Source organism: Stegostoma tigrinum, chromosome 25 (assembly GCF_030684315.1).
Source record: "Stegostoma tigrinum isolate sSteTig4 chromosome 25, sSteTig4.hap1, whole genome shotgun sequence".
Classification (NCBI taxonomy): Eukaryota; Metazoa; Chordata; class Chondrichthyes; order Orectolobiformes; family Stegostomatidae; genus Stegostoma; species Stegostoma tigrinum.
Genome location: NC_081378.1, coordinates 39,767,663 through 39,784,019, shown reverse-complemented (window position 1 = coordinate 39,784,019; position 16,357 = coordinate 39,767,663). Strand labels below are relative to the sequence as shown.

At 43.5% G+C, this 16,357-nt stretch overlaps 1 protein-coding gene across 1 annotated transcript in view; it reads right to left on the bottom strand.

The window, feature by feature from the left end:
• The window catches only part of LOC125463272 (potassium voltage-gated channel subfamily A member 1-like), a 37,155-nt gene extending 21,898 nt beyond the window's left edge, over positions 1-15,257 (bottom strand). Inside the window, exon 1 of the mRNA XM_059654657.1 lies at positions 10,805-15,257. Within this exon, the coding sequence (XP_059510640.1) occupies positions 13,138-14,592 (1,455 nt within the window). The 5' untranslated portion in view covers positions 14,593-15,257 and the 3' untranslated portion in view covers positions 10,805-13,137. The remainder of the gene's footprint in view (positions 1-10,804) is intronic.
• Between the last annotated feature and the right edge of the window lie 1,100 nt (positions 15,258-16,357).

The window sequence follows — 16,357 nt, the reverse complement described above, 5'->3', positions numbered from 1 at the left end:
CTACCTGGTAGCCTCAAACATGTCACTGGGATATGAAAAGCTTTTGGAAAGTAACTTGCCCAAAGCCCTGTGAAGACATTTCCCTTTAAATATCTCCAACAATCTCCTACAGGGGATCCCAGCGAGTGTTATGTGAGCTCCCAGTGTGTAAATTTGTTTCAACACTATCACTGACAGCTTCCATTTTGAATAAAACTGTATTTTAAAGAAAAATGCATTTTTTAAAATCAATGCAACAAAGCTGCAGTTTAGGTTTTCAGGGCCGTTAATGCTGAATTTGCAGTGGGTACAAGGGATAAATGGGAATACAGCAGAAAATTAAATAGGGAGACACCAATGTCCCTTTGGCAGCTTACTCAGTTGTTCTATTGGCACTACCTTGGGTAATTGTATCTACCAGGTTCTGTTGCAGGAAAACCTGCCCTCCTATTCATAAATTCCTGTCAACTAATTTACTAGTTCAGTACAAAATCTCCTAACCTTACCTCACCCCTACCACCAATAAAATCTAAATTCACAATTTCATCACTCAATTTCATGGCCTGACTTACCATCACCTGCCTCAGCAGCATCCAAAGCTCCACATTTAAATAAACATTCACCATGAACCATATTGTCCAAACCTTACTGAACATTATTCCAGGTGCACCCTTATCTCTACTTCTATGCTGTGTACCACAACACCAGTTCTCCATGCTCCACCACCCTCAAACACCAAGTCCAAATGTCCTTCAGTTTTACAAAGCCATGACCAACCACACCATTGTTCTCCTATGCAACCTCCTTTAGTATTCCATCACACGATCTGCTACCTGATTTCTTGTGCATCTTCACTCCTGACTCCTCCAAACCAGTGCTGCAAATTCACTGGAATTATCTTTCAATCCTATTCCAACACTCTGATTCATTAAAACTATTTTACCTTGTCACTTCCCTCTCTCGGCTCCAAAAGACTATTATCATGAACATGACTTTCATTCTTTTTGCAAACTTTTGTGATTATCATAGTGTACCCACTTCCATGAAATTAAATGCTGGACAATGCTATGCTTCAGTTTTGAAGCTGCTATGTTAATAATCTTGGTTTTAGAATAGAATCATAGCAGTTGTAATTGACGTAGCCACTCAATATCATGAAAATAAGCACAGACATCTTACCATCTCATATATGCAAAGAAACGTCTGCCCTGCCTGTACCTTAAATAGGCCTCCTGATTCACAGTTTAAGCATTTTGAATTCAAGCAACACTTAGAGATGTTTTGAAAGTATTTATACAGTCAGCACAGCAAGGGGTTTAGTACACATCACTATTACATTACAATCAATAGAGAGTAGACTCTGAAATAGTGTGTTGTACAATAGTGCTTTCATTAAGTATACTTGGCCAAACACTGGTCTCTTAACACAGAATGGTTGTCCTGATCATTGACTGACAGAATTCATTCTCACATCAACCAGCATAGGCAGCACAGAATAAAAATCTCTAAACGTAAAACATTTATAAATATAATTACGTATTAAGCAAGTTACAAGAAACAAACTGAGTACCGAAGCACAGCAGTTAACACATTGGACCTGGTATGAAAGTGGTCCTGTGATAGCTGTCAATCAGTATTGGAGTCGGGCCTGTGATAGATGAAGATTGTAACTGAATAAGGCGTGTAATGGATATTGGTTATTATTAATATGAGGTCTGAATTGACTATTAGTTGCTATTAGAGAGGGGCTTGTGATGAGTATCTGTCAGTATTACAAATGGGCCTGGTTAACATCAGAATAGGGCCTGAGACGTATGTAAGATGGCATTAGAATGAAGTCTCTGATGGATGATGTTGTTTACAGTGTGTGGTTTGTCATATAGCTATCAATTTCATATATTTGAACAAGATGCATTCAAACATTTAAATGAATACAGTACAGTTTTTTTTATTTTCCATCAGTCTGTAATTTTCCAATTTCCTTCAACTTTCATCCAGGCTTAAGAACTCTGGGATTTTTTTTCAATATCAGAGAAATCATAAGGGTTACAAACATTTTAAGTGATCACCATAATGAAATATGTTTTCCTCTACTGGCAAATCATTAACTGGAAGGGACAAGTTTCAGATTAGTATTGTCAGAAAATAAAAAGAAATGATTTGAACAAATGTCATTAGAATTTAATGGACATTAAATTGGTGATGAATGGAAACAGCCATAGAAATCACAGTGTCTGATAAATGTGCACCTGTTCAATAGAATTCCTGCAACGTGACACACATCATGATGATTTTTGTATTCTGCCAGACCTACCTCACTATTCACTGGCTGCACTCATCCAGGCAACTGTACTATTTCCCATCATATTCCTGATTTCTGCCTCATAGATTCTGATCAGGCTTTGGAGTTAGGAGGTGAATTGCTATCAGTGGATTTTCCAGTCTCTGACCTGATCTTGTAGCCATAGTATGTATATAATTAGTGCAATTCAATTTCTAGTCAACAGTAATACCCAGGATTTTGATGGTTGGGGCTCCAGCAATGCTGATCCGTGTCAAGGGAAAATGACTGCATTCTCTCTTGGTGGACATGGTCTTTGCATATCATCCACATAGTAGAAATGTTGCCATTTATCAGCACATGAATATGTAATAGTGCTGAACATTGTGCGATCATCAGTGGACATCCCCACTTCTGACCTTATGATGGAATGAATGTCATTCATAAAGCAGCTGAAGGTGGTTGGGTCTAGGTTACTACCTCAGAGAGCTCCAATGGTAGATTCATGGGACTGAGACGGCTGACCTCCCTCAACCACAGCATTTTCCTTTGTGCTTGGTATGACTCAAACAATCGGTGATTCCCAGTGATTCCAGTATTGCCAGGGCTCCTCGATACCATATCAAACAAATGTTGCTTTGATATTAAAGGTAGTCATACTCACCTCACTCAGGAATTTAGTGCTTTTGTCCATGTTTGCCTTCTGCTCCCGCTGCTTGGCATGCATGTAGTCCTGTGTTGTAGCTTTGCTAAGTTTATACCTTTTTTTAGGCATGCCTATTGCTGCTCCTGCCATGCCCTCCTGCATTCTCCATTTAATTGGATTTTAACTCCCAAGGGCGGGGAGAGGTGGTTAGGAGGTTATGAGATTTTAGATTATGAACTAATACAATTCGTCTGATGATCATACCAACCTCATGGATGCAGTTTTGAGTTGCTATCTCGGATAGAATTCTATCTCACTACCAAAATTAGTGATATTTTGTGCTACTACAATTTACAGCATTCTCAATGTGAAGATGGAGCTTTCTCACCATGCGTATGGCACAATGGTCACTGCTACCAAAGCAGTCATGGGCAGATATATCTATGACATGTATAGCAGTGAGAACATGCTCAAGGAGATGTTTTAACGTCCTCTTGTCTGCTCACCATCTGCCATAGACCACCCTACCCACAGTCTAGAAATTATGTGCTTTAAGAACTGGCCAGCTCTTTCAGTGATGGTACTACAAAGCCATTTCAAAGAAGGATATGGAAGTCACCCTCCCAGAGTATAGTCTGGCCATCCTTCATGTTTCTTCGAAGTGATATTCAACATGTAGTGCTAGGGTAGGGGAGGAGGACGGAGGGTGCAGGACAGAGGTAGGGGTGTTGGTGTTGGTGGTTATCAGCAGAAAGTTTCCTTGCCCATGGGGTTTGGAATCAATGTCGATGAATCCAAGCGTAATGCCCACCTGACAGCACAGAACTGTGCCACCACTTCAGGGAGGATGACGGTGGTGTCTGGAACAAGTCTGGCAGGCATGATTCCAGGAATACAACCATTTCAAGCTTCACCCGTCCATGGACAGTTCTTCCAATCTTGGCACATATCTCCAGAAGTTAATAAAAAGCATCTTACAGGGTTGATAATGCAGTGTGCGCAGCTGTAGTTTCTGGTGCATTAATAAATGCTTGGTGGTCTATCCAATTTCATTCCACTTCATACACATTTCTCCAGTGGCTAGATGCAACCGCCTGATTTGGTAGCTGACATTTAAGAATCAGCCCATCATTTTGTTTCCAAAGTCACACTTAGGACCGAAAAGGATAACAAATACTCTTACCCAAAAGAAAGTGAAGCCGATGTGTTTTTTTACAATTAGCAGTAATATCATGGTCATCATTACTGAGACAGCTTTTCAGCACCAAATCTATTAATTGAACTTTACCAGAAGCTTTCATGAGACTCTGATTCCCAGAAGATTAACCTAGCTATCTGGATTACCATTACCAATATGCCACCATCTACCTATTATCTTACACTGATATTTTCCACAATGCACCTGACCAAATAAATTGACAAAGCATTGACATGTAAAGCAGTGGTCTAACTGCTCTTAAATGTTCCTTTTGATATTGCAAATATTTTAGTCACAATTAATAAATATAAGGGAATGTCTTCACATTAGAAGAATAATAAATCAGAAATTTCTTCGAATTTAAACAATCAAACAATGAGATTGCATGGAATTTAAAAATGTAGGAAACAATGCTGAGGCTGGTCAAGAGGATATTTTTAAAAAACTGATGAAATGGACATAAAGTTGAGGAGAAAATTGGCTCAGGTCTTTTGACAGGAAAATAGTCATTGCAGCAGCATAGACAGCATAGACCATGTGGAGGTCCCAATGCAGTAGCAGTTTCCGAGAAAGCCCCCACCTCACCCAAGGTATGGGTGTAACAAAAGATGAGGTCCTTATGTTTATTAACAAGGCAAGGTTTATTGCACATCCCTCTTTGCCCGTCAGAAGGCAACGATGATTCCTTACATTTTATACACACCTGAGTTTATAAGATGTAAGTTAGTATCCAACTCAGAAGTCTTTTATATCAATTCCAATCCTACAACACTGCCCCCCAAAAATGCCCAAAGTCAGAAAAAAAACCCCAAATGACTCAGTGTACATTTTAAATCCAGCAACCTGTGAGTGACAATGAAAATCTATCGCTGCACTGATTAGCAACAAATTACTCAGTTTTACACAGTGGATTTACATCTATTAGAAAGTTATATTACATGGAATCCTCATCGTCTCTGATGATAGAGAAGTTGCATTCCTTCAATATGAATTAAAATCAAACACAGATACAAAGACAAAATGTCACTGTTGTAACACACTTAGTCACGGAGGTCCCATTTTAATCCTTTCAAAGAGCAACATCGAATTCATTGCTTATACTGACTCCTCCAGGTGAATCAATGATATGCCATTTTTGTACCTCAGAGACATTTCTTTTTTGCACAATGGCATTCTAGTAAAATTTGTATTCTTCAGACTCTGAACTCATGCCAGGATCAGTGGTGTGGGATCTACCCAAGGTTCAGAACTTGAGATCAATTTATATCATATTTACTGTCTTGTGGTGAATTAGCCTTGTATTTCATATGATATAAGCCATATAAATAACAGATGAATCTGGGTTCAGCTCAAAGTGTAAGTTTTGAATAATGCCCCGTGTATGATAAGAACTATTATGTTCCATGCAACTCCAATGAGTTCCAATTATCTGGAACGGTTAATTGAGAATTATATTATAACTCAGTGAACCACCCACATTTTACAATAAATACACATCTCATAGAGTCACACAGCACAGAAACAGACCTTTCAGTCCAACTAGTTCACACCGAACATAATCCTAAACTAAGCCAGTCCCACCTGCCTGATCCTGGCCCATATCCCTCCAACCCTTTTCTACTCATGTACATATCCATGACAATAAAGGATATTCTATACCCAAGTGACTTTTAAACATTATTGTTGTGCCTGCATCCACCAGTTCCTCAGGACATCTATTCCACACGTAAACTATCCTGTATAAAACATTTGCCCTCATGTCCTTTTTTTTTTCAATTTTTCTCCTCTCACCTTAAAAATATGTCCCCTGGTCTTGAAATTTTCTATTCTAGGGAAAAGACAACTATCATTAATCCTACATTTTCCCTTCATGATTTTATAAACCTCCATAAGGTCACCACTCAAACTCTGATGCTTCAGTGAAAAGGTTCCCAGCCCATCCAGCCTTCCTTTATAGTTCAACTATTTGTTGTCATACCTGGTAATCCTGGTAAATCTTTTCTGAACTGCCTGCAGCTTAATAATATCCTTCCTATAAATACGCGACCAGAGCTGGACATGGTACTTCAGAAGAGGCCTCACCAATGTCCTGTACAACCTCAATATGACATCCAAACTTCAATACTTAAATATATACTGATATCAAGCCTGAAATATCTGAACAGTTACAGGTGCTGCTGCCTTTATGCTACAGATACCAAAGGTGATTTGTAAAGAAAGAACAAAAGAAATTTTATTTACATGTTGTCAAAATGCATTCTCACGGCTTTGCACAGTGCATCAGAAACAAGGATACATTTTTCAAATGTTGTCAAATGGTATGTTGATGAATGCCGAGTACAAAGTAAGCTTTCAAAAAGAGGGTGTTTTGGTAAACTGGTTGAGAGAACATTAAGAGAACACCTTCCTTTTCTTCAAATAATACCATTTTACAGTCATCTGAACACAGAGATGCCCTTGGTCCCATCTGTTCCAGAGGTGAGTAAAGAAAACAGTTTTTAATCGTATTGCATACTTAGTGCCAATGCGGCTTTCCATTTGTACTGCATTGAGTTGTTTACGAGAAGAAAGCTTCAACTCAACAATTCTGAAGTGATAGTGCTACTAGCTGAGTTCAGTAGTAGCTGAGTAGTTCACTTTTAAAGGCTTAAATGTCTTTAAAAATGTTACATTTCTTTGGTACGGAGCCATTAATCATAATTCTGCACCAATTTGTCCAAATCTTCTGACTTCTGAGGAAGGGGCACTGCACCCGAAATATTAACCCTGATTTTTTTTCTTCACAGATGCTGTCAGACCTGCTGAGCTTTTCTAGCTACTTCTGTTTTTGCTTCTGGGAAATTTTACTCTACTTATGGTACTGTCTGCTGCCACATTCACACCATGATACCAATTATGTATTGGAAGGAGCCCGTTGCACTGAGCAGGCACTAGAAACTTCTAAATTGAACAGAGTCTTAAGAGAACACCATCCCCTTAGTGTTTATAGTGGATTGGAAGTGTTGTTTCTGGCCAGAAAGGACACAAACTGTGCGTAAGGTTCACGAGATTTGATCTAGGTCTCCACAATGTGGCTGAACTGCTTGAGCAATGTTCCTGTCATTCATTTTCCACAGTAAACAGGCATTGTATGAAAAGGTAAAACTAATGGTTTGTAAGTTTTACTTTGGATAATTCTGTTTCAGTCAGAGGATGTTTCAACATAAGTGGATTAATGACACTAAGACAAACTTGTGTCATCCTAGTAGGTAAAATCATAAGAGTTGGCAGGTAAATATAGGTAGGATGTTACCCCACTTGGGGAAAGTAGAACCAGGGGTAAGTATTAAAAATAATGGAGATGTATTTAGGACTTAATATAGGAGAATTACTTGTACTCAGAGAGTTGTGAATCTTGGAAATCTCCATTCTGGAGGACTTTGGAATCTTTGTATTTGTGTATATTTAGTGATGGATTTTTTTTATTATCGGTGACGTAAAGGGTTAGGGGGACAGTGTGGTAAAAGGCAGCAAACTGTTTGACCAGCCATGCCAGTATCAAATAATGGAGGAGGTTCAATGAGCAGAATGGCTTACTACAGTTCCTATACTTTTATGTTACTACAAGAAACAGGTTTTTTGGCTTCAAAAACAGAAGTTTCTGGAAAAGTTCAGCAGTGCGGCAACATCTGTTGACAGAAGTTAGAGTTAACGTTTCAGGTCCAGCTCATTTTTCAGTGGATTTAATCCACTCTTCTGTTTGCTGCACGTATTTTCCATTATATCATTTTTTTCTATGTAAATCATTTAAAAATACATTCTGGTTCCATGTTTTACAATTTAATCAGCCACATACATTTTTAAAAAGTTCTGTGGCTACTCTTTTTTCACATTATCTTAAATTTGTGACTTCTTGCTACTCTTTCATTGACCAGCGAAAACAATCCTTATTTAGTCTATTGACCTTTCACACGATCTACATAAATTTTATCATATCACTGACTGACCCGTTCAGCTCTATCCACTTCAAGTACCTCCATACCTGAACTACGATGCCAAATAATGTCCTAATAAACCTATGTGGGAATTCCTTTGTATTGTTGCCACATCATTTCCAGTAATTTAGCTGTCCTAAACTGCACTAAATTTGCAGTGACCTAATTAACATACTCTACAAATTAAACTTTAGGGCTCTTATGATGCAGCCAGAAGGCCTTGAGTCTGATCTGCTCTAGATTTGTGACACACAATATCTAGACAGGTTGATTATAAATATCTACAAATTCAACATTAGCTTCTTCCCTTTGTTGACCCTGAAGGATTGTTTCTCTCAGTCTATAGTTCTCTGCCCGTAAAGTGTTTGTGACACTTTTACTGGTAAATAGTTCATTGGCCAGTCCTTTATGAAAACTATAAACAAACACAGCTTTTCTCCAATCCGAATGGCCAAACATTGAACAAGTTGTCTTTGTACTTGTTGCAATTGTCAAGCTGCATTACCTTTTCACACCACTTACAGACATTACTGCATTCAGACCTCAAACGGTAACTGCACTGCAAAGGATTTTACAATATCTGATGGGAGTCTTCGAAATCACGACAGGCTGGATAGAGCAGCCAGGGAGAAAATGTTCCCACTTATGACAGGATAAAGCTCAACAGGTCATGGATTTAAAGTGATTTGCAAAAAAAGCAAACGTGAAGTGAGAAGAAATATGTACACACCAGTGTTGACGATCTGAAACAGACTGGAAGTATGAGGAAGGCAGGTTCAATCGAGGTATTCAAAAGGACATTCGGCGATTATTTAAATTGAAATAATATGCAGTAGTAAGGAGAAAGCCAGGAGAATGGTATTAAGTCATGATGCTCTTTTGGAGAGCTGGCGCAGACAATGAACTGAATGGCCTCCTTCTGCATAGTCACAATTCAATGATCGTGTGAAAAGAACGGGTTTACTCTAACACTGCTGGCTGTTACCACATAGCAGGCTACACCTGAAGGGTGACGGAGGCAAATTCAGTAATACTTTCAAGGGGGAATTCAACACGATATGAGGGGCCGTTGTGAAGTATCAGGGGAATAAGGCTAAATTTAAAATCTGCCACAGGCGAGATGGAGTGAATACCATCTGTCATGGCGCATGGTTCATGATTGTGTGATATCGGGGAAAGCCCTATGATATGTTTGATTCGATTAGATTCCCTACAAGTCCGCACTGCCCCTTGGAGCATCCCACCTAGACCCATCCCCTATAGCCCACACACCCCTGAACACTATGGGCAATTTTAGCTTGGCTGATCCACCTAACCTGCACATCTTTGGACTGTGGGAGGAAACCAGAGCACCCAGAGGAAACCCACAGGGAGAATGTGCAAACTCTGCACAGACAGTTACCCCAGGCTGGAATCAAACCTGGATCCCTGGAGCCGTGAGGCTGCAGTGCTAACCACTAAACCACCGTGCCGCCCCCAATGAACAAGTGCTCCATTTGGATTAGTGGCCCCTCAGACACAGCAGTAATACATTCGGCCTATCCCATAACGATGAACTGGGCATTTGTGCTTGCCAACTCCCCGCGGTCTTCTATAAAGTCCAAATAATTCACTTTGTTCACGTAAAGCTGGGTTGCTGGTGCTTGATCTCTCTTTACCATTGTCTGTAAAAGGCTTCAACGCCTGATAAATTAGTGTACAAGGATCCTCTTCGTGCGAGGGAAATCTCAGGCTTTGGGGTGTCCCATTTTCACTGGGGCTCGGTTCTACTGTACAAGTCCCACGTTAATGAAAAGGAAGAACGAAAAGGTAGCATGCAGGAAGGCGATTCCCCCCGCCCCCCGTGATATCCAAATCAAACTAAATCCCCAGTCTTGTTTCATTTTCCCAGGACCGAAAGGGTGAGCCTCTCGCACGAACTGGACAGGGTTTGATTGGTCTGTCGCTGGCCTATGGCAGCGGTTCTCAGGTCTCCTTGCAGAGGCGGTGGTCTCGGAGTATTAGAGATAATGGGAACTGCAGATGCTGGAGATTCCAAGATAATAAAATGTGAGGCTGGATGAACACAGCAGGCCAAGCAGCATCTCAGGAGCACAAAAGCTGACGTTTCGGGCCTAGACCCTAGACCTTTCGGGCCACCCCAAGCCGCACCCCCAGCTATCTACTAACCTCATCCCACCTCCTTGACCTGTCCGTCTTCCCTGGACTGACCTATCCCCTCCCTACCTCCCCACCCACACCTTCTCCACCTATCTTCTTTACTCTCCATCTTCGGTCCGCCTCCCCCTCTCTCCCTATTTATTCCAGTTCCCTCCCCCCATCCCCCTCTCTGATGAAGGGTCTAGGCCCGAAACGTCAGCTTTTGTGCTCCTGAGATGCTGCTTGGCCTGCTGTGTTCATCCAGCCTCACATTTTATGGTCTCGGAGTATTGTTAGCTCTGTGGTAAAGCGGAACATTTGCAGACAAGGGTTGTTTGACACGTTCATCCCTCAGAGGGCAAACAAAAGGTCTGCCCTTCACCCTCGAGACAGCCGCCTTTAAATTTACAATCGCTGCCTCGTGGTTTGAAACAGACCACACACAGGTAACAGCAATGTCGCCGCTCACTCGCAGCAGCTCAGAAACATTCAGAAAGTCACACCTGAAAGAACATTTCGTAATTTTAAAGTGCTGGAGGTGTACACACACAGAGAGAGAGACAAAGGTTAAATGTAAATACACTCACCTTTCATACCGCGCCTCTCTCCAAACTGTGAGGCCCATTGTATTCTTTTGAGGCAGATCGTGATCTCGCTGTCCCGATTTGAAGGAACCCTGCCTTCCTTCGGTATGGCTGACTTCCAAGGATGTTAGGCGCTATGAGTCCCTTCCCTAAACCTCTTTTATTACTGCCCTCATGGAATCAAAGGAATGATCATTCACCTCTTCGTCTGACAGTGACTTCAGTAACTCATTCAAGGGGGTTTGTTGGGGGTGGGGGGGGGGGGGTGGCTGCCACTCCTGGCTTTTTAGGGACTATTTTGGAGTACCTATAAAAATGTTGCCTCTTGCTTGCCAAGGAGCGGTCTAACTCGGATAATTGGTTTGAATTGAACAAAGATACGATTCCCCCTCCAAACGCCTTCCTTCGCCCCCTCCGCCCCACTCCCGGGATCCGGTTGTGAATCCATTGATCCTGAGTTTGTTTTCGCCAGCACCAAGGCAATGTGGCTACTTTGGATTGTCATATGGCGCGAATGATCGGACCTTGGCACGTATTGTTCAATTTAACGCCGATTATAATCGAAAACTAAATCTTTTCTCCAGTGATTTCAATTGGGTATCGTGCAGCTGTCAAAGTGTGTTCGTTTCCTCGACCTTTAAAAGAAAAGGCATTATGTCTGCAGTTAGTTCAGTGCTGGATCCTGTTGTTTCCTTCGAGGGGGTTGAGGGGTCAATGCTAGCACAGCGAACAGTGCACGAAATGCAGAGAGCACAGGGAACTTCACTCACAGGGCTGCGGTCACTATGGCATGATTCTTAAACGCTTCTTAGCATCCAACCATTCTCAAACCAAGGGAAATGCAACGGTGCATATTGGTGGCACATGTCTCTGTTTCTCTTTTTAACGGACGATGCTGCAAATTAAAGCGTCACACTCGAGAACAGTCGAGAAGGTTGACATAGCAACCGCCGACGCTGCTGAAAGTTGTCCCGCGGGGCGGCGCTGGCCTATTCCCGCCGCAACAGCTCCCTTATTTCCAGAGCCCGGTCTGAGCCTGGGCTCGCACACGTGTCCTTTATTTTGTCTCCTTTATCTCTGCCTCTCAGACAGGCACTTGGGAAAAAAAATGCGTTTGTTGCTGTTTTCTCTCTTTCTGTGGTTGTTGCTGTTTATGGTTGAGGGAGGAGGATAATTTGTGACACGAACGTAACATAAATCCACCTGCGCATGACGGCAACAGCCCCCATTCCTTCAACTGTTGAGAGTTTAACCAGAGATGAGGCGCACGAATGCTGACTGAGATGAAAAAACTAACGTGCGAACTGATTTTTAGTCTCCCCTCGCACCCACAGTTCAGCGATGGCGGAGGGAGAACTCTATATCAAATGGATTCGGCTGTGGTAATAAAAAGTGTTGGACGCAGCAACAGATGAAGAGCCAGATGAATACTGGAAATGGCTTCCTGTTTGGTTATTCACTTCTAGGATTGCAGAAGATAGCAACAGCTGCGTGTGTTGCTCAGCTTGTAATTTTGCACTTTTTGTTTGGTCCTTTTCTCCATTTCACTCTATTTAATTGCTATTTGGTTCTTACCCTCCGCCCCCGTCAGTTTCCTTTGCAAACGTTTGCCTTTTGTTTTGACAATTCAAAACCCTCGTTTCTGTTTTTTTTGCCCTTCTCCTCCCGGTCAGATCGAGACGTTGGAAGGGTCATAATGTTGTGAATAGCAGCCTCCTCCACCCCACCCCCCACAGACCACCCCTCGGAGACACATGGTCCCAGGCAGGAGAAATCAACCCCCTCCCCACCCCCAAATTCTTCCCCATGAAAAGATGCCTCCCCTCCCCTCCCCATGAACTGATGCGCCATGAGTGGAGGAGAAGCGAGGGGAGGGGAAGGGGGCGACAGAAACTGTGGACTTTTGAAAAAAATAGATGCCGTACCGTTCGTTTTTGTTCAATACAAATGACACACTTTGAAGGTTAACCTCTTCGTGAAATGTGTCAAGACCCAGTGCAATAACAAAAAAATGGCGGGCAAGTCGCAGTAAACCGCAGAAAAAAAATATTAAGTAGACTACACACGTTGGCAGCAAAGCTAAGAAAAAAGGAAGACTTTTTTGTTTTTTCAATTCGATGCTCCCCCTCCCTCCCTCGCCTAGATATGATTCTGTCGCACATGTATTGGTACAAAAATATTTAGTTTCTATGGGTTTGAGGCTATCAGATAATGTTTCCTTTAATATGACCGAAAACACTGGATTTAGGGTTTCTCGGTTTGTGTTTCAGTTTCTCCCTTCTCCTCTGAGCCTAACACCCGAGTTACCCTCTGCCCGGCCTCTCCTCTCCTTTTGATCATACATCAGTGAATATTTTCTTGGTTGGGGGTTTCTGTCTGAACGGGGTGTAGCCGGGGTATGGGTGAGGATCCGGGAACAGCGCGTCCACGTTGTCCTCTGCTTCCAAGTTCTCGCTTTTGTCCAGGGACTGGTTGCTCGTCTTGAAGCGGCCCAGGGAAGCTGCCTGCTGCTTGCTGCTGACATGCAGGTACTCAGCCTGGTCCTCATGCTCGTTCTCCCGGTGATAGAAGTAGTTGAAGTTGGAGACGATGACGGGCACGGGCAGGGCGATGGTCAGGACGCCGGCGATGGCGCACAACGACCCCACGATCTTGCCGCCGATGGTGATGGGGTACATGTCCCCATAGCCCACCGTGGTCATGGACACCACCGCCCACCAGAAGGCATCGGGGATGCTGGAGAAACTCGAGTCCGGGTCGTCCGTCTCGGCGAAGTAGACGGCGCTGGAGAAGAGGATGACCCCGATGAAGAGGAAGAAGATGAGCAGGCCCAGCTCCCTCAGGCTAGCCTGCAGGGTTTTCCCCAGGATCTGGAGACCCTTGGAGTGGCGGGAGAGCTTGAAGATGCGGAAGACCCGAACAAGCCGAATGACCCTGAGGATGGCCAAGGACATGGTCTGTTGCCCGTTGCTTTGGTGGTATACTAACTCGGTGAACAGGGTGATGAAGTACGGGATGATGGCCACTATATCGATAATGTTCATGATGTTCTTGAAAAAGCGCGGCTTGCTGGGGCAGGAGAAGAATCTCACCAACAGTTCGAAAGAGAACCAGACGATGCACAGTGTCTCGATGATGAAGAACGGGTCGGTGAACGACTTCACCCCCAAGGGTTCCGTGCCATTAGTAGCAAATTTCATCAGGTCCGGGCGTGAATCTTCTCTGAATTCAGGCAGGGTCTCTAAGCAGAATATGATGATGGAGATGAGAATGACAAGGACGGAGACGATGGCAATACCTTTGGCAGCTCCCGAGCTCTCGGGGTATTCGAACAGCAGCCAAACTTGACGCTGGTACTCGTTGCTGGGCAGAATTCGCTCCTCTTCTTTAATGAAACCCTCCTCCTCCCGGAGATTGTCGATGGCCTCATCGCCCATCTCATAAAATTTGATCTCCTCCAGGAAAATGTCGACGGGCACGTTAACAGGTCTCCTCAACCTCCCGCCCGACTGGTAGAAGTACAGGATAGCGTCGAAACTAGGGCGATTCCTGTCGAAAAAATACTCGTTCCGAAGGGGGTCGAAGTAACGCATCCTCTTCCTCGGGTTGCCGAGTAAGGTGTTGGGGAACTGGGCCAGGGTCCTGAGCTGTGTCTCGAAGCGCAGCCCCGAGATGTTGATGGACGCCCTCTCGCAGCATTCCTGCCCCAGCTCCTCGGGTTCGCGATTACCCTGAGAGAGCGCGGTCAACACCATCGACTCGTCGATATTCTCCTCGCCGATCAGGGTCATCTTCAGCCGGGCCGGTCTCGTTGCTGGTCCAGGGGCGGCTGAGGGCACTCGCTGTGATCTGACAGCTCCGCCAGGGCAGCGTTTGGCATTTCCTGATCAGCCGCTCCCACCCCCACCCCACCTCCCTGACTTTTAATTCTCGCAGTCTGTCTCCACACCTCTCTGTCTCTCGCATACACACACATACACACACACATACAGAGACGGACAGGGACTCTGCAATCGCAGCATTTCAAATAGCTCAGCCCCTTACCATTCCCTGCGATGACGTGAGGACGACGTTTCTCAATAAGCGTCTTTGACTCCCGGCGCGCACACACACACAAAATAAACTCCAATATCACACTGGCAGCAGTCGGTCCACCCAATTCAGATCCAATGTGGAGAATTCACATCGGAACGTGCCCCCTCTCTTCATCCATTGCTGTCACGGATTTCCTCACACCGCCCCGGCCCGCTTGTACTTCAGCTGTGAAACTTAGCTGTCAGTGACTTGCTCTCCTAGTTCCGAATTTAAAACTCTCTCTCTCTAGATTTTACTGGCAGAGTCCAGTTGCACGTTTGACGGTGAGCGATCATGCTGTGAGTTGCAGCAAAGGCGGGTCAAGGCTAGGGGAATGGATATATCGACGAATATTGCCCACCCCCCTTTCATCATTTCACCCACTTTCCCCAGCGTGCGTGCATGTTCGGCCGGGACCAGTCCTTTTCTTTAGCGAACTCGAAGCTCGGCAAATGTACCCAGGAAGTGTTGAGAACTAGCTGTTCAGCAACGTACATGTTAGTCTGGTGATAAACTCTAGGTGTACCGTCTCGGGGGGTGGGGGGAGTTACAATTCACCATGAAACATGACTTTCAGAAGGAAACTGCGTGAGTTCAGTCATTAATTATTGCCTCACCTAGATTAATCCAACGTGTTTGCTGATTCACATTAAAACTCCCAGAATAAAACCCTGCGCCCCTTATCTTAATGACTATTTCTGCGGGTTGCCGCTTTCGCGAAACACAACTTCCTGCAGGCATCCCATGTCAGTTGTCTGACTACAACCGTCTTTTCCTAAATTACCACTTCAATAATTCTTCGTGAGGTTATCAGTGAATAATTTACATATATTTTCTTGCCAAGTGACAAATTAAAAACACCTTTAATGGCAAACTTTTCTGATTAAGGTAAAGTTATTTCCATCTTGGAGCAAGTAGAAATGTTTTTAAAGAGACAAAATGCAATGTTCTTTCTTTGGAAAAGTCCTTTCAAATAAAAATGTTAACGGAGCGCACGAAAACAAAACATCACTCTGAGGCATCGTCAGCATTAAAGTTGGAGGTTAACTCACTCAACACTGTGACAATTTCCTGCAGTTTCCATTTTTTTAAGTATTTTATATGATGTTGTTAGAGCCTTGTTGGAGATGGAAGTCCTTTATATTTTTGGAACAAAGCGCCCTCTCAATGCTCAGCTGGTAATTGCACCACCTAGTGCGTACGTTGAGGTGCCGTGTTGGACTGGTGTGGACAAAATCAGAAGTCACACGACACCAGGTTATAGCTTATTTGAAATCATAACCTTTGGTCGCACTGCCCTTTCGTCAGGTGAAGAATGAGAGGAGACCACACAGGCACAGAGTTTATAGGCAGAAAGATCAAAGGTACAGAGATCATACAACTGGTATGAGTGTCCAATGATGAGTCTCTGCAGGTGAACAAGTGTGTTAGATGGGGTGAGTAAAATATCAACAGCTGAATAACAAGTGAAGAGATGACTTA